This window comes from Emydura macquarii, unplaced genomic scaffold (assembly GCF_026122565.2).
Source record: "Emydura macquarii macquarii isolate MOO-44397 ecotype Brisbane River unplaced genomic scaffold, CSIRO-AGI_Emac_v2 contig_3517, whole genome shotgun sequence".
Lineage (NCBI taxonomy): Eukaryota > Metazoa > Chordata > Testudines > Chelidae > Emydura > Emydura macquarii.
Window position 1 is genome coordinate 7,432,691 of NW_027133654.1, and position 22,171 is coordinate 7,454,861.

General features: G+C 38.9%; 1 protein-coding gene across 4 annotated transcripts in view; it reads right to left on the reverse strand.

The window, feature by feature from the left end:
* Positions 1 to 22,171, reverse strand: part of ABCB10 (ATP binding cassette subfamily B member 10) — a 37,560-nt gene that overhangs the window by 14,254 nt on the left and 1,135 nt on the right. For 2 of the 4 annotated variants that reach the window (XM_067535813.1, XM_067535814.1), the window contains exons 2-7: positions 9,563 to 9,763; positions 8,977 to 9,179; positions 6,879 to 7,013; positions 2,674 to 2,820; positions 1,093 to 1,228; positions 26 to 121 (exon numbers count right to left, since the gene is read on the reverse strand). In XM_067535813.1, the coding sequence (XP_067391914.1) occupies positions 26 to 121; positions 1,093 to 1,228; positions 2,674 to 2,820; positions 6,879 to 7,013; positions 8,977 to 9,179; positions 9,563 to 9,763 (918 nt within the window). Of the gene's footprint in view, positions 1 to 25; positions 122 to 1,092; positions 1,229 to 2,673; positions 2,821 to 6,878; positions 7,014 to 8,976; positions 9,180 to 9,562; positions 9,764 to 11,678; positions 12,406 to 22,171 lie in introns of those variants that run through there. The other 2 variants (XM_067535816.1, XM_067535815.1) reach the window with 2 other exon arrangements.

Genomic DNA, 22,171 nt, shown 5'->3' on the forward strand with positions numbered 1-22,171 from the left:
AATGGTAAAGAAAACGAGAACTCACCATTAAATGGAAGCCCTGGCTTCCTTTCAATAAGTTCCCACAGACGCCCTCCAGCTCCTACTCCTTTCATAAGCTCAGAATAGAAAGAGCTCAAACCTGAAACCAAATGTTATGCATCAGCAAGCAATGAGGAAGACATTGTATTAGAGAAAACAACCTGGTTTTTAGCACCCATGAGCAAAATTCTGGGCATCACGGAAAACAAGGAGACCTGCTTAGTAAAGGTGCCCAGTGAAAAATAAAGTAGACCTCACCGCCCTTCGAGAAACACGGACATGTCTGTTTTCAAACTACCAAGGTACAATAATATATCAGAAGCAGCAGACTCACTTTAAAAACAACTATCCAAAATAGTTGACAAGCTATTTGAAATACCTTATCTTCATTTTTGCCTGTGTGCAATAGTGATGATTGTTCCCTAAAGAGGAGCAGTTAGTCTCTGGATTGGCAGATTACAGATTCTGACCTTCGGGGGGGGAGAGGGGGAAGAGCAAAGCAGGAAAGAGAAGAGATGGCCTTTTCTGCCTTTGAACTAGAAGAAAATCCCCTACAATAGTCTTCTGCTGACACTTAAAGGTCCAATGCAGCTTTAGACAATTATCCACGTGGAATTACAGCTAGTTCCTACGTGACTTGCTTTGTAAAATAATTTCTCTGAACAGAGACCAAGACATTTTATTCCAAATAAAACCTTAATATTTGTTTAAAGTATAAACACCGTCATAAGCTAGACAAAGAACACCTTAAAAGACAGTAGCATAAATAAGACACTGAAGAAATGCATCTTGAAAATTTAACCATACATTCTCTTGGGAAAGATTTAAACTAACTATTTGGTCTTAATGAGTCAAAAGCCATTAATACTGATTGATCCATACTCATTGGAAAAATACTTATGAATCTTTTCAGAATTACCAGTACAGAATGGTCTGCTATTGGTCAACTGATATTTAAAGAATTGCAAAACATTAGAGGTTTTTGTTTGTTTTTAAAACCAGTATGTTTTTCTTTACTTCAAAAAAATTCCTTTAACCTATGGTTTACATTGTATATTTCACATTCCATACCTCCAATGCTTACTCCAACCCAGAATGCATACATCAAGAAGGAAGAGAGCTCGCCAACAGTCATGTGGGCACTACCCATCAGTAATCCTCCTTTGTACAGAACAGAAAGGACAATCATGTTCCCAGAAAGCCCAGTCTGGGGGGTGGGGGGAGGGAGGGAAAAAAAAAAAAAAAAAAAGACAGTGAAGAAAAACTGGATCTTCCCTTACAAATTCAATTTCATCTTCTAAAACACTAAGTTAAGGCTTTTGTTTTAAAAACAAGATTATTCCCCAGAATAAGTGGACCTTAGTGTCATTTTAAGATTCTATAGGATTGAATTTTGCTCATGTTTCGTTTCCTAACTTTATGGGTTTCTCATTTTTGCGCTATGTCTTCACTGACGGCGGCAAATTTGCTGCCGTCAGATTGACTTATCTGGATTGACTGAGCAGTCAGTGAAGACCCGCTCAGGCGATCCAGAAATCGACGTATTAAGACCACCTTCCCAAGTGGCGTAGCGCTGCGTCGACGGGAATGCGGTTCCTGTCGGTGCAAGTGCAGTGAAGACGGTGCGCAGAACAGAAGCACAGAAGTCGACAGGAGTTATGCAAGTTTTTTGTGTAGTTTGCGTAACTCTGGTCTACTGCCGCCGAATCTCTGAGGTAAATGAAGACAAGCCCTAAAACAAATAATCAGTCTGGTGAACTAGTGGCAATGCAAAGTGCTACTGCACAAAGGTTTGGAATGGAGACCCTTGAAGATTAGTCTTTCAATCTCCAGGCTGGAAAGGACAGCTTTGCATCACTCCCAACTGATCTCTTCTCCTACCCAAGAACAGCAATTGTGCCCCACCTTCAACGATCATTAGATATAAGATGGCCTAACCCTGGTGAGCCCAAAATAAGCCTCCTGCCTCCAGTTAAAAAAAAAAAAGGAAAAAAAAAAAAAAAGTCATACAATGGGCCAATTCAATCCTGGGGAATGCCATTTTTTTCAGATGAAACTCATAGCACAAGGCCCATGGCAGAAGAAAAATCTATCCAGAGGGTGATTTTTAGGATACAAGCACCTATAACTCTGGTGGGAGGCAAAATGACCAGCGTTGGCCAAGGAGTTGGCACATGGCTAGAGCAACCTTGGGATAAGCTAATTCAGGGCATCACCTGCACAATTCTCTCTGACAGGACAACTACAGAATCCCAAACCACACCTAGAACTGCAGTCCCTCGAGCAAAACTCTGAAGGAGAGTGGCAGCATATGCATCACTGTCCTACCCAGAGGTGAATCTCCTCTGAAATTGAGGTCTCTGCTGATGCAGGTAGGTGTAAACTATGAGTGTGAATTAAGCCTTGTGACTTTGCAGGGGCAGTAGAATTTGGTATTTCAGCTCCCTGCTTCACCAAAGTGATGGGAAGAGGAAAAGAAATGGAAGAATTCATTCTTCTCACACCTTTATGGGAATTAATTTTACAGTAAATCCATTTGTATGTGTGTTTCTAAGAGCTCGAAAGCACCCCTCCCTGTGAGTATTAAAAGGACCACCGATTTCCAGGACTCGATCACATTGTGTGGATTTGTCATTAACATAATATACTTACTGCACCAAAGAAGCCTGCCCGAGCTAATGCCTCTCTTTTAGCTAACTGCAGCACGTAATCAACTTTGCTTGTATACTTCTCCATTTCAGTCATCTCCTGCCCAAAAGCTCGAACAGTTCTTATGTTTCCAATACGTTCTTCAGCTAACTATATTAACACAAAAAAACAAAACAAAAACACACAAATACTCTTGGTAGGCTCACATTCTGGAATGCCTGAAAATGAAATCAGTATAACTATCCTAGTCTCTGAATACCACTGAAAATTTTGCCCTATCCTCACTTCTGTTTTTTAATTCTATTAAGCTGGAAGTAGTATGTATGTTAAGGTAGCTGGGAAAAAGTGTTTCAAAACGTGTTTAGCTTGAGAATTAGTATGGGAGGATTGTGTCAAGTTCTTAGAAAAAAATGTGATAGGAGCTTAATCTTAATTTAGAGAAAACAAACCACCTAAGAAAGGAGTTATCATTAAAAAGGATTATGATTATTTGTAATTGTGACAAGAATGACAATGTTAGACGGAAATTAAAAAGAGCAGTCACAAGGGTAAAATGTCTACAAGCAGCATGAAGACTACCTAGAAACATCATATAATAGAGGCTCAGACTAAATGTATACCCCAAATAAAAAAAAGACAGTAAGAGGACCAAAAGAATGCCACTATGGCTAAACCACAATGTAATGGAGGCCACTGGGGTAAAGAGGCATCCTTTAAAATTTGGAACTCAAATCCTAATGAGGAAAATAAGAAGGAGCACAAACTTTGGCAAGTAAAATAAGGCAGACCAAAAAAGAAACTGAGATGCATCTTGCTAAAGGTAAAAAAAAAAAAAATTACTGGTAGTTTTTGCAAGTGTATCGGAAGCAGAAAGCCTGGTAAAAAGGCAGTGGGGCCACTAGATGACAAAGATGTTAAAGCAGCACTCCAGGAAGACAACCATGGCAGAAAAGCTAAATGAACTCTTTGCCTCAGAGAAGGGGGTAAGAGGGTGGCGGACAAAACCCCACATCAGCACTATTCTTTTTGGACAGCAAATCTGAAGTACTGTCCCAAACTGATGTGTCAACAGAACAGGTTTTAGAACAAACTGATAAACCAAACAGTAATAAGTCACCAGGACCAGATGGTATTCACTCAAGAATTCCAAAGGAACTCAAATATGAAATTGCAGAACTACTAGCTGTGGTATTTAATCTATCAATGAAAACAGTGTCTGTCCCAGATGGCTAGAAGGCAGCAAATGTAATGTCAATTTTTTAAAAAGACTCCAGAAGCAATCCTGGTAATTAAAGGCATGTGAGCCTAATTTCAATACCAGGCAAATTGGTAGAAACAGTACTAACAAACAGAATTATCAGACACACATATAAACATGGTTTGTTGGGGAAGAGTCAACATGGCTCTTCTAGAAGAAGTCATGCTTCATCAATCTATTAGAATTCTTTGAGACTGTCAACAAGCATGTGGATAAGGGTGTTCCAGTAGATATAATTTTCCTGGATTTTCAGAAAGCCTTTCACAAGGTCCCACTCCACAGGCTCTTAAGGAAACTAAGTAGCCGTGGGATAAGAGAGAAGGTCCTCTCATGGATTAGTAACTGATTAAAGGATAGGAAACGAAGGACAGGAAATAAAAGGTCAGTTCTCACAATGGAGAGAGGTGAACAGTGGGGTCCCCCAAGGATCTGTACTGGGACCTGTGTTATTTAACATATTCATTAATGATATGGAGAAGGGGTGAATAGTTAAGTGGCAACATTTGCAGACAATACAAAATTACTCAAGATAATTAAGTCTAAAGCAGACTGCGAGGAGTTATGAAGGAATCTCACAAAACTGGGGGATTGAGCATCAAAATGGCAGATGAAATTCAATATTGATAAGTAAAGCGCACTGGAAAAAATAATCCCATCATACACACAAAACGATAGGGTCTAAATTAGCTGTTCCCACCCAAGAAAGATCTTGGAGTCATCCTGGATATTTCTCTGAAAACTTCCACTCAGTGTCCAGTTCTGGTTGCCCCATCTGAAAAAGGATGCAGTGGGATTGGAAAAGGTTCAGATAAGGTTAAAAAGATGATCAAAGATATGCAATGGCTTCCATACAAGAAAAGACTAAAAAGATTAGGGCTATTCATCTTAGAAAAAAGGACGAATGGGAGATATCATAGAGGTCTATAAATCATGAATGGTATGGAAAGATGAATAGAGAAGAAGTGCTATTTACTCTTTCAAATAATATAAAAAACAGGGGGTCTCCCAATGAAATTAACAAGTAGTAGGTTTAATACAAACAAAAGAAAGAACTTTTTCCATACAATTCACAACTAACCTGTGGCACTCATTCCCATGGGAAGTTGTGATGACCAAAAGTATAACTGGGTTCAAAAAAGAAATGGATAGGTTCATGGAGGATAGGTCCATCAATGGCTATTAGCCAAGATGGTCAGGAACACCATTCCATGCTTGGAGTAACCCTAAATCTCTGGCTACGAGAATCCAGAAGTGAAAAACAGCGATGGATCACGCCATAGTTACCCTGTTCTGTATGCTCCCCCTACAACTATGATATGGGCCATTGTTGGAGACAGGATATTGGGCAAGATGGACCATGGTCTGACCCAGTATGGTAGCTCTTATGTTCTTATGACTTGAAGAAAAAACAAAACAAATATTCTAATATGTACTAGACTAAATAGAAAAGGCTGAATTTGTTGCTTGTGTAAAGTGAATGGAGTTGCGTTAGGTATGAATGTAACCCTGTCTTAATTCCAATTAAGTGGCTAAATTTCACTTCCAAATGAACAAAAATGTTAGTTATAGAAGCATCCAAATGCAATCAGACTGCTTACTACTGGGCACCATCATGATCTTATGCCAGAACAATGATCTGGCAGGAGATGCAAGACAGGATTTGGAGGCAGCATATCTAAAAGAACAAAAGCACTTGAAAATGGTACAATTTTACCTCCTCTTCAACCTCTGCACAGCATAGGAGGCAAAGTACTCATTATTAGGAGATCCCCAACCTGTTTTCAAGGAGATCAGCTTCTTTTGGATGGGAGAGATGAACAAAAGGCTAATCTTTCTTCTGCACAGGTCAATTTGCCAAGGAGTCTGTAACCATGACATTCCAGGGCTTACACAGCTGAAGGCCGTGGATATTTCAGCTAGATCTTGTCTCCAGCATTGCTCTCTCTTTCAAATGAGAAGTTCACTATCACTACCATCTATAGTTTTATTTTGCAACATACAAATATGCCGCAGCGCACATAATAAAACCCCTTTCACAAAATGTCCCTTTAATAATGAGGTCCTTCCAACTTACATCTTAACCTTCAGGACATGCTGCAAAGTTAATCTTTTCTTGTAGACAATGGGCAAGGGGTTAACAAATCTAGGCTCATTTGGATCCAAGAGAGAACGTGGGGTCAGTTCCAACATGAGGGACCACTCACAAAGAATGACTTGCTGGCTGCTACCTATATGAAGAAGCTCAGCTGGAACACCTCCAGTAATCTCAGTAATCTCAAATGCAATGCTGTGGCCCAGAAAGAGAAGTAATCCCTTACATAGCCAGGTCCCAAACCATACAAGATTTCTTAGATCAGTGTCTCCCCCCCCACTGAGAAAGCACCTACTTCCCTTAACCTTTCCTCAACAGATTTCCTAAATCTTGTATGATCTTAAAAAACGAGAATCCTGTAGCATCTTAAAGACTAACAAATTTCTGTGGGCATAAGCTTTCGTGGGCTGCAACCCACTTTAGAGTAAATTTACTTTGTTAGCACTTGCCCTCCCCATTGTTGTTTCTTACCCTTGGATGTGCGTGCACGCACGCACGCACGCACGCACACCCTATCTGGGATTTCCACTTCATGCATCTGACGAAGTGGGTTGCAGCCCATGAAAGCTTATGCCTGCAGAAATTTGTTAGTCTTTAAAGTGATACAGGACTCTCATTGTTTTTGCTGTATACAGACTAACACAGCTACCCCTCTGGAACTTTTCATCATGGAAAGCACTGTATGATCTTAGTTATTCCATGCTACATTGTAGATAAAGCTTTTTAAAAATTAATGTTAGTATTGACAAATACAGACGTGGCTCAGGGCAATGAAAGGTATTCTTATCTTCAGTACCTCTGCAACCCTACAATATTTATGAGTGTATTTAGCTTAATTTAGATTCTTAACAAGATTACCTGTGTTGCTTCTGCAAGGGAATCCTGGGTCATTCTAGTAAGTTTTCGCAGATATCTTCCATAAATCACAGCTACGATAGCCAGAGGGGGCACAACACTCAGAACAAATGCAGCAAGTTTTGGAGAAACAAAAAACTAGAAGAAATACATGTCCAGGGAGTTAATATTTTGGCATATAAATAAAGAAGTCCCACTAAAATACAGTAGTACATAGACTTAATGCAGTGTGGTTGCTTTCAACAGACTTTTGTAAAATTAATGTGGTCTCAATTTCTTTTGTCTTCTATTTCTTACAAACAAACAAATTGCCCATTCCTTTACTGCATTTGGAAAATGTTACACTGGTTAGAACAAGGGACTGTAAGTCAAGAGATCTGGATTCCATTTCTGACTCTGCCATTCCTTTGCTGTATGGGCTTGGCCAAGTCACTTAACCTGTCTGTAAAATGACAACACTATTTAGCTCCCTCTAAAGTGCGTTGAAAGGCCTAACTTTTTAATATTTGTAAAAGGTATCATATCTTTTAACAGAAGGTGCTATAGAAATGTCAAGTACCAACATCCACAATGAAACACTGAAGAGAAAGTTTGGCTTAAGGGCATGTAGAGAATAGATATATTGCATGGTATTTTAGTGGGGCTGAGAAATGGAAGAGATCAATATTCCTTCCCACCTGGCCAACTAGCAGTACCAGCAAAGGTAGTTCCTATTTACTTTTTTATTTTTTGTGTTAGAAGAATAGATTTAGTTAATTGTCCTGTAACATCATTACCCATAACTAACAAGCAGCGTCAAACCATCTATACAAAAGTAGCTTAACACTGTAGTGTTAATTTTATTATTGCATGTTATTTCATTTGTTTGTTTGTTTTCCTTCTGATGTTCTGGACAAAAATTTTCCAGATAAATTTAAAAAAATGACTCTACAGATGTATTACTAATATGTTAGGCTGTAAGGCACTTTTACAATAGCTTTTCCACTCCAGGTAATTTTTTTTTCCTGTTAACCTAATAGGGCCATACCATGCCAGCAATTTTTAAGCTGAACTCCTCATTGAAATCAATGAGAAGTTATTCTTAAGCACTCTATATTGTGGGATAAGGCCCATAATATTTAACGGAGAACTAAAAATCATATCTTATCAGATATGATAAGTCTTAAATAACTCTTTAAATTTTTAGAGTAGACACTCTTGTCAACTTTTGTTGGCACTACCAAACTAGAAAGCCTCTCTTTTTATTAAATTACTTTCTCCTGTCTTGTCTTTCCTGAACAGACATCAGAAAACCACCATACTGGTCATTTAAAAGGATTGCCACCAAGCTGCCAATTCTCTGAGATAAGGCAGCACAACAGAGTTCAGGCTAGATAAACAGGGAGACGGAAGGGAAGTGTCGGTTTTACATGTACTAAAAATTAAGAAAACGACCCACAACAAGAAAGGGTTTAGCCTGCTACTTTATCAACAACACTGAAACCCTTTATTGATATTTTACTTACATATGCTATTGCCTCAGTCTATTATCCATTGCAAAATTCTTATCTGGAATTTGATATTTAAGGCTGACCCTGCTTACCTAGGCCTTTGGCACAAAGTATATGACTTCACCAAGTTTCAGATCAGGTACCCAGTGCCCTCTCCTGCTCCTATTCAAGTCAATGACAGCATTTCCATTTACAATTTCAATGGGAGCAGGAGCTGGCCACTAGACAGCTGTAATCTTGGTGATATATGAATAGGGGGACCTAAAAACTGTGGCAGTGACAGTTCACTTTCAATCCTTAAGAAAAGGAAAGAACCGAGTAAGAGCTCCTCCCCCATCTCTCATTTCATGGCTTGTCACACAGTAGCGAGTATCTACTTTGTACCTTACTTGTAACTGGCTGCAGGCACCGTTTATTACAACATAGTACGTATCAGAGATTGTAGATTTTAAGAAAACAATGGAATAGATCTGCCTCTACAAAGCACAACAGCTTTTCTAGCAGACTACAGAACCTTCACACACACACAGCAGTTACTGGATATCAAGTCATAGCCACTGCCTTGAACCTGCTGTGAAGAGCGAGGGGGAGGCAGAAGACGGCAGACATACCATCATTCCAACCCCAACTGATGCTTGAGCTCCTGCTCTTAGTCCATCAGAAAGGTTTTCAGTCACAGAACGGCCCAACAGTGCAGTGTCTGAAGACAAGCGGTTAATCAGCTCTCCTGTGCTGGTTTTGTCAAAAAACGCAACTTCTTGCTTCAGAATAGAGGAGAACATAGTTGCTCTCAGTCGTTTCACAATTCTTTGTCCTACAAGGAGGAAAAAGGACGACTATTTCCAGCAAAGCATGACATACCAAAATTTTGCATACAGAAACACCACACAAACACACATAGCAATTACTGACTTCATTAGTACAGGGTTCTGTAATACAAAAGTAATGCTACAATATTATAAAATACTGGAATCTATACAAAATTAGTTTTAATATCTCATTCAACATCAAATAAAAATGAATTAACTTTCCGAGGATAGCTACTCTTGAATTGTTTCGTACCTTCCATATGATAAAGCACACCCACAGTTCTCAGAAATCTCAGCTAGTTTCAGAGACTTCTTTCAGACCTTTATACAATGCTCTGTCTCCATGGCAAAAAAGGAGATAAGTCTCCTGATCCCATTTTGTTATTACCTGCAGTCTGCATGAGGTAGACACGAACAGCATTAGCAGCAGCACCACACACAAAAATTCCACTTAACAAGGCACAGAGGCTAGTCAGGCTGTCAGTGACATCTCCAGTGGGATTTGTATAAATTACATCAATAACTTTCCCCAGGAAGAAAGGGGCTGACATGGTGATGACACTGGAAACTGTCAGAAAGCCAACAGCAGCTGGAAACAAAATAAAACACAAAACAAAGTCACTCCATTTGTGTCAACTTTAACAGTACATACATGTCCTTTGCTTTCTATTAATACTTGAGTTCTCCAGAATTATATTATCAAGGCTCTATTTTGGTTCTTAATTTTGAGTGGAAGGCTGTAAAAATCAATTTTACACGGTTTACTGAATGCATCAGCCTCAACAAAATAGTATAGAGGCAGGTATGGCAGAGCCCATTTCAAAAAAGGTCTCTCCCAAACAGATGCTTTGGAAGGGGGAGGGGGAAGGAAGGAAGGAAGGAAGAAGAAAAAAAAAGCATCTCCTCTAATACAGAAGACTCCTGATGTATTTTCAACAGGCAGCATAACATAAGGCTCCCTCTGGCAGACAGTGCTTTTGTGTGTTGGCTCTTTAGTCAAACAGAATCCATAACCCAGAACATAGTAGAACAAAAATATATACACATTCTTGAAATTGCACTCAGTGAGTGGAGAAATGATCTCCTCAGATCAGCATCTACAGCCCCCCTATTACTACATCAGCTGCCTTTTATAACGCTCTCTGGTTGTGTGCTGCCTCCTTTCTCATGAAGAGCATCTGAGAGAATTCCTCAGGGCTCAAACTTTCCTCCTCACTTGAATGGCACCTGACTTTGCCAGACACACTATAGTGGGGTACAGAAGGAACAAAAGCCACAGTAGCTCTTTTTTGGATCTTGAAAGGTCTGTATTCCTCACAGAAGAACAACTGGAACACTTATGAGAAGAATGTTTCTCACTTTGAGAGTGGTCTTCATTGCCTCAGGCCTACTCTGCAGTAAGGAATTTCTAGACACTTTTCACTGATGCCAACCCTATTTTAGCAAGCCTACAGACTGCTGACACCTTTTTCAGCAAGATGCAGATTTTAGATCTGCAGATCAGACAGTCAGGTTAGATAACAGTGGCAAAAACAGTCAGAAGCCAATGGTTTAACTATGCTAAGGCTTCCAGTGGATTTCCCCCAAAAAAAGTTTCTGTAGGGTAGACAAGGAACTGAAATGCAGGTCTATTGTGAAAATTAACTGTAAAATTGGCATCCTCTTTAAAAACAGATTTGCTCCGTGTGTGTATTCAGTTGTATCGGCTTTGATGGCAAAAATATTTTTTTACTATCTTTTACTGCTGCCAGACCCACAGAAACAATATACTTCAAAGCGTGAATTTAATTATTTTCCACTCACAGATTAAGTGAATTGTTAAATTCTAATTGCAGGGTCACCTGTAAAATCACCTGCATAACCCTAGTGAAATCAAGACTGTGCTACTATGAACAGGATATGAAGGCAATGAGGATTTCACAAGTGTAACTGAGGCCAGAATTTAGTCTAGGGAACCTTTATTATTGGAGATATTCCATGAGATAAGAACAACATAGCTTTATTCTCAGAATCCAGGCTGAGCCTGCAGGGCTGACAGTAGCAAAAAATATCTACTTATTTGAAAACTAAGCCAACTTGATGTGAAAACCAATGAACCACAAACAAACAATGACATTTACAAAATCATCTGCCAGAAAAAAAACCCCAAATCAAAACACACACTTGAAGCAACTACTCATTTGATCCTTATAAAATGAAATCAGTCCACTACTAGAAACTGCCTTTAAAAGTAAACAGAAATCATGCTGGAAATCTTGCAAATGTTAGAGGGTGGTTCTGGTGTTAATCTTTACACTGCTCTCCTCATCGCAGTATCTGAAAGCCTTCTATCAGCGCATTATGCAATGTGACTGACATCCATCACATATGGGGTTAGTATTCTCCCACGGTCTCCTCAGGCGAAGAACTGCATGCAGTGTAGTGTTTTGTGTTGGTGGGTTTTATTTACAATGATCACACTCCTGTATGTTAATATGGAGGGAGGCAAGATCAATGATGTGGACCTTGAACGTGGACTGGAAGTTGATGAGGTTAGTGATGATCCTTGCTTCTTTTGAGAGTTTGTTCCATAGCCTCAGATTGGCCCTGAGAAAGCTGCTTCTCCTGCATAATCTTTACACTTGTGCTAGAAAGTTCCATTGTGCCTCAGGAGTGGAGTTGTCAGCCCTGGTTCTCATCTTAGAGCTTTAGGGGATCATTTAAATATGTTGGGTCCAGGTCATTGAGTATTTTGAAGATAAGGATAAAGGTCTTACACTTGACTCTATTCTATGGGAACCAGTACTGAAAGTGAAGGACAGGTCTGATTTGCTTGTGGTAGCCCACGTTGAGAAGATGTGCTGCCGTATCTTGGACCAGTTGGAGTTTCTTAAAGGCTGATGGTTTCATGCTCTTTTATACTGCAATGCTGTAGTCAAGATGGGAAACAAACTTGTGTTAAACTGAGGCCAAATCATTGTCTACCAAGATAGGATAGTCTCCTACCCAACTGGAGATGACAGAAAACATGATTCACAGATGCTGCTATGTGAGATCTTATTATCAACGAGGAATTCCAGAGCACTCCTAAACTATTAATTGAATTGGACAACTGTGGGCATATACCCTCAAACAAAGGAGGCTACACCATAGTTACAAACTCTTCCAAGCATTTGCCTCTATCCAGCAGCATAATCTGTCTTGTCTGGGTTCAGCTTCAATCAGCTGTTCTTCATTCATGATTGGTGCAAGTTTAATTAGATACTAGTATAGAATTATTATGAAACTAAAAGTAAGTATTACCAAAGTAGGAAACTACTGAACTATTCCATTTAATTAAATGCTAAATACAATGTGTTAAAACAATACATCTGAAAAATAGTGTCTTGAAGATAAAAGGCTAAGTAATCCACATTACTACTAAACCCTTTTTGCTTTCATAAGTATGTTGAGAAGCTAGCAATGAGCCATCTTCAGACATTTGTCCAACATTAATGGCCTTCATCCTCCCCAATCAGATTTCAGGCCAGAATCTAGAACAGTATCAGTAGCACTGATGGATTTCTTTCCATGGAAAAAGGGCAAAGATCTACACTCCTACTCTTGGATTTTCCCACAGCATTCAGTGTAGTCAATCACAGATATTGTTATCCTGTCCGAGATAAGTGGCTGGGGTCCAAAAACACACTATGAAACTAATTGCGTTCTTCCTCACAGGACATACCTAGAGGGTAGCGATTCTGCCATTGGCTTTCTTACCCGTAAAGTACTACAGGGTTCTATACAACATTTACATGCATCTGCTAGGAGAAGTAGTGAAACTTTATGGGCTCAGATGCCAACAATATGCAGATGACTCCATTCTGTTGTTCAGTCTATAACACCAGACATTCCAGCTGCCCCCAAGTCTGGCAGAGAGATCAGAACTTGGATGGAGGAAAGTTAAACCTGAACACCACTGAGGTCATGCTAGGAAGACAAGTGGGTGAGGTAATATCTTTTATTGGACCAACTTCTGTTTGTCAGAAACACAACCTTTAGAGCTGCACAGAGCTCTTCTTCAGGTCATGCTAGTAGGCAGAAAGAAATACTTTTGTAGAACTTGCTGCAAAGTGCTGTCTCCCTTACATCTACAAATTGTGAAGACAATCTACAGTTTGTGGGTCCTCCTCCTCCTCTTGCCAACACTAGGTTCTCAAGTGGCTGCTTCTGAAAGACTGGCTAGGAGACTGCATCCCATCCTTTGCCCATGAGGGCTCAGCCTTGATTATATTTGGGCTCTCAATTTACTACACTGGCTCCCCACATAATATCACATCAAGTTTCAGTCCTTTTCATGGCTCTAAAAAGCATCTACAGGCCAGGATACCTTAGGAACTACCTAATCCTCCTGCCTGGACCATCCTTAACACTTTCACTTCTCAGGAACAATGGAACTGTATGTCCAAATTAACGTGTGTGCAAGAGACAATGCTTTATCCGAAAGTGGCTCTAGACCTTTGAAATTCACTCCCACAAAAAATTAGAACAAACCTTACCAAGACTTTCTGCCCAAATATAAAATTCACATCTTCAACCTAACTTTTCCACTAAACAACATATGGGATATTAACATTAATACACAAGATAGTTATTTAATACCAAAAAACACATTCACAACCTCTTTCTCCGAGTACAGAAACAAAGGAGAAAGCTCATGCAGACATTAATCTCATTTTCAACCCTGAAGTTACTCAGAGATTTGGTGATGGACGCAATATAAGGACCTAAATAGAACAGAAACATGTTCTTAACATGAATGAGTATTTGAGAAACTCAAAGAAATGTTAGGAGACAGTAAGCAAGGAGAGGACAGGTGCTTACTGCACCTGGTATTGAGCGATATTCCCATCACAGCAACACAAAAACTTGAGCAGGAGAAAGAAATGAAGGGACTGTTGAGACTAGTCTTGTTGGCAGAGCAAAAGGAGTAAGATGCAAGAGAATTTTTTTTTTTAAACTTCATACCTTCAACAAAACACTAACAAAAACACCACACTAAAATATCAATTTTGTTTTTAGCTAATTTGGTTTATTTGATAACACTTTCTATGCAGGTGTACTGTTTCATCTCTGTAACCATATAAATAGGGGAAACGGATTGGCTGGACTACGCATACAGCAATAGGAGAGGAAAATATTTAAAAAGAGAACGCTATTTTAAAATAAAAAATGATATCACCAGTGAATTTCGGTTAAGGTGTAGTCATACTGACCAACATTTTCATATTAATTTCAGGGAGATTTGGAGTGAGGTGGGTCTTGATCACAGAGGATAGGATGAACAAGGGGAAGGGAAGTTGGGTCCTGCCTCCAAGGAGTGTGCCACAGGAGGGAGGGTGGGAAAGTGAGTCCACCCCAATCAGCCCACAGCTGCAGCTAGAGGTGCTGGAACTATGAGTGCTGGGGGTGCTGCTGCATCCCCTGGCTTGAAGTGGTTTCCATCACACACTGGGTTCATAGTTTGGTTTAATAGCTCTCAGCACCCCCACTATAAAAAAATTGTCCCAGCACCCCGGTGTGCAGCACTCTCCCGTGGGGATGACCTGGCCCACTGGCTCTTGCCACAGCTTGCAGGTGTCATTTGGGGGGCCCCACATCACCCCCTTTCTGGCACTGGTGTCACCAGATCACCTGTTCAGATCTCCCCCTGCAGCACTGCAGGAAAGAACATTATTAAAATTTGGAGTCGGCAGATTTTTGGTTATGAACAGTAGTCTCCCTGTCATCCCAGGAGACTTGGTCAGTCTGGGTGTAGTACCTGAAATTACTTAACTCATTTTTCCAAGTGTCCTGTGAGAAAACATAGTATGTGATCATGTATTTAATGACATCATTAGACATACAAGGGAGCCAAATTAAGGATGTACTTCTGAATGCTTGACCTTGCAATCTTAATGTTCTTTTAACATAGATTTTTATAAAATGTTAATGTAATTTCCTAAGTTTAAACAAGTGCTTAAATTGGAATAAATTCTACCACAAGAAACCATATTTATCCTTCCTCCCATGAGTCAGAGGGGTTGGGAACTTAAGATCCCCAGCAGAGTCCTCTACCGCTTGAGGTCACAGAGTAACTGTAGCAGTAGAAGGCTGTTATCTTCCCTGTGGACCTATCACTAGAAGGAATGGGGGAGGGCTTTGCCAGTGGGTTTCATAGCTATTTGCAGACAGCAGAGGAATCACAAAATTCAGGAAGAATGAGTTCAATTCCAGATTCTGTAGAAGAGTGCGCTCGAGTGGTTGTAAATCTTCTGCCCCTCTCTCACCTCCCTGCACTGTGCCCAGAACTGGTGGAGTCTTCAGAGAATTTTAGTGCCAAGCTCTAACAAGTGTGAGCATGGACACATTGGAACTTTTCAAAAGCTTAAGACAGCCAAACTTGAGAAGATTTTCACAGGGATGGCAAAAAGCACGTATCTGCCAAATTTCAAGATGCTGCTCCAAAGCATAGAGGAGCTAGAGTTTCACAATGAAACAACTGTAATAAATTTTGAGACGTGGGCAAAGCATGTGTTTCCCTAACATCATTCTCAGAAATAACTGAAATTTCCCAAAAAATTCAACCTTAGAGAGATATCCAGCATAGAAAATTTCAGCCCAAAACAGTTAGTTGCTTATAATTTTGCCAAACTTAAATAGGGTCTTATAATAGGAAGTGTTAGACAACATGAACAATAGACCTCACACTGCACCACTTATAAGAGTCAGAGATGCAAGTAACCCCATTCAGAAATCTCAAACCACTGAACAAGTGTATACTAGATTAATTTCTGAACAAGATTAACGATACTGAGTATGTCTGAAAAATTAACATGGATGAAGTTGTAATAACACTATTCCTTTAAGGTTTTTTCCCCCCAAAATTATGTTTTCATAATAACCCATGCAAAGGTATAAAACAACCCCTTACCACAATTCTATACAGTTTTTTAGAAGAATGAAAAAGTGTCATTTTCCACAACTGAAAAGTAAATAAGTTAATTATTAGCACGAACCAACTGGAGGTGACAGCAATATTTTTATGGCCTTCATGGGTGAGAATGAAGTGATTATGGCGAGTGAAAGCACACTTCCAAAACACAACTCACTCGCAGAAGAACCTGGTGGCGTTCTGATACTCTGAGCAAATAAGCAGAGTATTTATAGGGAAGAGATACACTCTGCCAATGAAGAGAAATCACAAGACACCTCTACTTTTGCACCCAAGTAAGGAATGGAACTGCAGGTAATTAGAGTGTAGGGTTGGACAAAGCAGAGCAGACAACTGAGATGGGAAGAGACCAACAGGAAAAGTAGAAGAAACTAAAGTAAAAAGCAGATGTTAGTGGTCTGGATCATAATGTAAAATCAAACATAATATCAGTTTAATAATGAATTTATCCTGTCTGTCCGCGAGCTGGACTTGATCTCAAATCTTTTCTATTTTTAACTTCTGTGATCTAGGTGCCATCCTAGACAGCTGAAGGCACCATTGGCTGGTCACATGCTACCAGGAAAACACACAAGTCCTAAAGCTATCTTCTTCATAGTAGTCACCCTCCTTAATATCTGAAGACATTATAGAATCAAAACCCCTGTAACTTCATTGTACAAAACAGCAGCGTAACTATGGAGTAAATTCTCAATATGGCATGTAATCATATTTTTCGTTAACATTAATGAGAATGATAAGATTAAAACGTGTATTTTGTGCTTAAAAAGTATTCCCAAATGATTGAACTACGAAGTTTAGAGGTTGGGGTGTGGCACCTGGGAGGTGTCTATCAGTTATGTGCAATAAAGGGATTTTGAGCAGTCTTTTATAAAACAAAATTGTACATACAAGCATCTTAATTTAGACAGTAAAACATTTGTTTACCATTTATATCAGCTAAGAACACTGAAGAAGGGATTAACCAGCATTTTATAGCCAAGCTACGTCTTGTACAGTGAAACTGTTACCAAACAGTAAGCCTCTGTCTTCTTGCAAAGAATTCTCTCAGATAAAAGTAAAAGTACTATCTAGGGAAAAAATCTTTAAGGGTCAATTTCTTAATCCACTGTAGTAACAAGATAATGGCAAACCCTGGTTGGTTTATATTTTAAAAAAATGTAAATTGTGAACAAAAAGAAAAACAGCACAGGAATTTTTCATTACTTGCCCTACTAAAGCATCAACAACTTCTACTTTACTCTACTCAAATGCCTGCAGGCATTTTCATTATTAACTTTTTTCAGGTGTTTATAACTGGCAGTAAAATTTTTTTGCTTTAGGCCAAAATCTGCTTCAAAGGGTGTCAGCTGGGACGAGGTTAAAAAAAAAAAATCAAACCTAAATTTAAAGCAAATCCACTTCCTTCCAGGCCTCCAAACAGCATAATTTTTAAAACGCAGTTTTCTATTTACCATTCTAGCAATTTAAAAATCAGTATTTTAATTAACTGAAATGTCAGTTTTTCATTTTAATTTGGATTAATCATTTTGGTATCTTAAAAAAGAACATAGGCTATAGAAATGGATTATGAAATCCAATCCCCCTGCTATCACATGCACCCTGGTCATATAATCCTGCTCATAAATGTATCATACTCCATCTTAACAGCAATTAGGTTGTTTGCCGCCAGTACTCCTATTGGAAGGCTGCTCCAAAACCTCACTCTTGTAATGGTTAGAAACCTTCTAATTTCCATCAAAAGTTTATTCATTGCCTGTTTATACTCAATTTATTTTGGTTCTTTTGCCAACACTGTCCTTTATCTTAAACAATTCCTCTCCTTTCCTAGCTTTCAACCCCAATGTATTTACAGAGTTCAGCTTTTGTTTTGCAAAACAAGGCGTGTTCTTTCAGTGTGCTACTATAACAAAAAAAAAAAAAGAGCACATGTAAAAAGTGTTGGTGAAAAGCATTTTGTGTAACGCAGAATTAGTTCAGATGCAAGCATCAGTGTATAGTATTCTTATGTACATTAATGAATAAAATACCTATAATTGCACATTAATGTGATTATTAATTGTTATAATATATCATGCCTGTGACTTGCAGATTAATAGTGAGCTTCCAAGTGAAGACAGCTATGATAGACCATATTTGGCAAGGTGCATCACATGACAGACATAAAAACCACATCTAAAACCGTTAATTTTCAATGGCAATATCCCAGGCACATTTCATTACAGATTCAATGGAAAAAACAACTTCACTTAAATCAATAGCTGTCATATCTGTTCAGAAATCCTCTCCTTCATCAAAAGCAATACATTTGAGTTCATATTTCTACCAACAGGCTTGTCCTTTACTAAACCCCTCCTCACACTCACCCAGCCTTTTATACAATCATCATTTTTAGTGAGGAAAACATCTGCTTTTTAAACAGCTTGTTTTAGTAGGAAGGTTTAGTACCTCAGTGATAATATGGGTATACAAAACACCAAATATGCCCTTTTTTGTTTTTGATCAATCACTTATTTAGAGCATGTATAGTATTGTGTGGGCAGAGGTTTTTTGCATTTGTACACTCAAGAATCAGAATCCTAGTCCTAACACTGATATTCATAACTAAAACAAGTGTATGTGAAATTTTCAATTATGACTCACCTGCAAGTACCCAGTTATTAAAAACTACAAATCTACACTGAACTAAGAACATTTTCTTGGAAAGTGTGAGTGACAAAAAAAGTCACCTGTGGGGGGTGGGGGGAACCTTATCATAGGATACAGGAAAAGTAACATGCTCCTTTCTATCACTAAATTTTCTAAGGTCTTTATTCTGTATTTGTTTTGCATGTTGATATCCCACTGAGAGCACAGAGATAGGTATAAAAATTAGGGTATTTAGAATAAGCAAGTCAAAATAACAATTTTCATTTTAATGAAAACTTCAGATCATTGGATCTCAACTACTTTGGATGCAATATTAATTTGTGTCAAGAAATGAAGTTTTCAGAACTATGAATAAGAAGCTTAAGAATATTTTATACATTTCTTCTCAAAGTAATCTCACTATGAATTTCTAACACCATGGTATTGAGGCGTATAAAACAAAGATTAACAGAAGAAGAATTCAACTATTCCATTCCCTTGGGATTATTTCAGAATATCATGTGAAGATCTACAGTGCTAGTTCCCCTTCCCAGTTTACTGGCCCCAATGAACTTTCACGGCGCTGGCATTACGGTCTATGCAGGCACACATGAATCACTCACAAGTAAAAACAGTTTAAAAAAAATTAAACTACAAATTTAGTAATTTTGAAAAAAGTTGCTCCCTGGTTAACACCTATTATACTCACCAGGAGTAATGTAAATAGTTAAACTACAGCAAACAACATAGACACTACAAGATCCTTAATGACAGTAGCATTACTTTTAAATATAGTCATTACAATGTACTACTTATCCATTTAGAAGCAAAACCAAGTTTTACTTTTAAAGTTCACGACGTTTTTTTCTACAATACATTTTCTTACTGAAGTTATTTTTCCAAAAAGAAAAATTTCACAGTAAGCAGAACTGTACTTTACACATTACAATGCACTCACACAACTTGGGACTTCCTTTATTTCACTCTATACAGTCATCATATCAGAGTTTATTACAAGCAGCTTGCACTGTATATATCAAACACATAATATTAAAAATGCTACCAGCAAAATCTGAAATAGTTTTGGAAGAGTCATGTACTTCCCCTTTCAAAAAACAGAGCTCAGTAACAGAATCAAGGGACTAAAATACTTGATTTTTTTTAAATTCATTTGTACTTATTTGGCAATTTACAGTTGATAATTTAATATATGAACTGTTTAGAGAAACAATGGAAGAAACAATGGTCTTGTGACTACAGAACAGATCCGAGTTTAATTCCTGGCTTTGTCACAAACTTTCTGTATTAAGTTTTGTAAATCAGTTAGCCTCTCTGTGCTTCAGTTTCTCCATGGAGAAAAGGGGATAATATTTTCTTACCTCACAGTCACATTATTAAATTTAATCCCTTTTACTCCCAACCTGCAACTGGATCAACATTGCAGCCCCTTGTGCCTGCTCCTTGACCCAGTTGCAGGATGTGGGTTTTACATGACTATAAAGTATTTTGAGGTCCGCCAATGGGAGATGTATAGAAATTTAAAATATTATTAAACACAGCACCCATACACACATTCTGCAACTAGAAGAACATTATGATTTTTTACTGCACCTATCTTTAGCCAAAATAATAAGGCATATTAAGCCCTGAACTTGCAGTGAACTATGTGTGGATGCACCTCTACATATGTGCAGAGACCCCCGGAAGTCAACGGGTGCTTGCCCACACTGAACTCACTGCAGGATCAGCCTAACTTTGATTAGACCAATGTTTAATGTGACAATGCAAACCACCACAATTACATTTGTATTTCTATTATTTCTGTCATATGAGAAGCTGGAAGCACACATTAACTAAGTTTCACATCATTATTGTGAAATAAGAATATATAAGACTCACTTCACCCACCTCTGAAACAGACATTAAGATTAGGCTAATACACTATGACGACAATAATTAGTTGATACTTATTTTGATTTATTAGTGCATGTGCATTTGTCAAGCTCTTTGGTATGAAAGATGCTTAATACTTAATAATTAGCTAGCACTTTTCAAACACAAAGGCCTGTGCAATCAAGTAAATGGGTTATGTAGTCAATAATAATCATTTATAATATTGTTCTATAGAGTGGGGATGGACAAGAGAGAATATAGAGGGTGGCTAGGGAAGTAATGGGGAAAGTAGGAGAAAATGTGGCACACATGGGGAGATGGGAGCGGGTTAAGAAGACAGGGCACTGAGGCAGTGACTGAAGGTAGGTAGTATTCAGCAAAGGGTGATGGATTCTGGGGAAGATAATGTGGGACAGAGATAAGAGTGGGTTTGAGGATAAGTAATATAGTAGGGATGAGGAAAATAAGAGCAGGGAGATGAGATGTGTGGGTCTGAGGACAAGTAATTACTAAGTGGGTACTGGAGCACTACATAGCTCAGGGCAGGACAAATGACAGCAGAGGTTGGGGTGCTAGATAGCTTGGGGCAGGGCGCTGAGAGCTAAGTGTGCTGGTTCTTGGGATACCCAAGACTCTGAGTCATCTTGTTATTCCCTACTTCCAGCGAGAGGTAGTCTTCCTTGTCTGGGTGTCACCTCTTTATATCGCCAGCCTTTCACCACTCAAGCATGCTCTTTTGGGCTTTGTCAGCCCTAACCGCACCTTGCAAGTTAATAGGTGCACCCCAATCCCTTTGTCCTTCTAAATTGTTTCCCTGTGCTACCTAGCCCGACACTGGCTACTCACAAAAATAATAGATCCTCTGCACCCAAAAGTGCAGCATACCCCAGCTTACTGATTTACCTTAAATCACCTCCCTGTAAATCACACAACACTTATGACCACTTACAACAAAATAAGGTTTATTTAAGAATGTTAATTTAACTAGATACAAAAGTGGTGGAAACAAAAGATTACAATACAAATCCAAATCATAAAAACACAAATCTAGGTCTACACTTATCTTAGCTAATAAAGCAGGCTCCCCCCTCCAAAAGTTCACTCTGTTTGCAGCGCTGGCTGGTTTTCCAAACCAAGTGGTTTCCTCAATGAGTGGATACACAGTGCTACTACTCCCTCCTCTGTATTATAAAACAGGTTTTTGTTTCTATTTGCACACAGGGCGAACCCTAGTCTTGCTGTAATGTTTCTTTTTTCTCTGTAAGTCCTTTCAACTGTTTATCATTGTTTCTGATGGTTTCCCATTCAAAGTCTTTCTATTGCGCAAGGCTAAACCATTGAGCCTTGCATTGCATCACTGGCTAGCCATGCACGCAGGGCAGGGTGACAAATCCCCCGTGCCGAAAAAAGGGCCAACACCAAGACATATTATACCCCGATGACTAACTTCTAATCCAGGGGTGGCCAAATTTGCCCCCCCAACCCCTTCCCTGCTGGGCAGAATCCTCTAGCCCCACCACCATG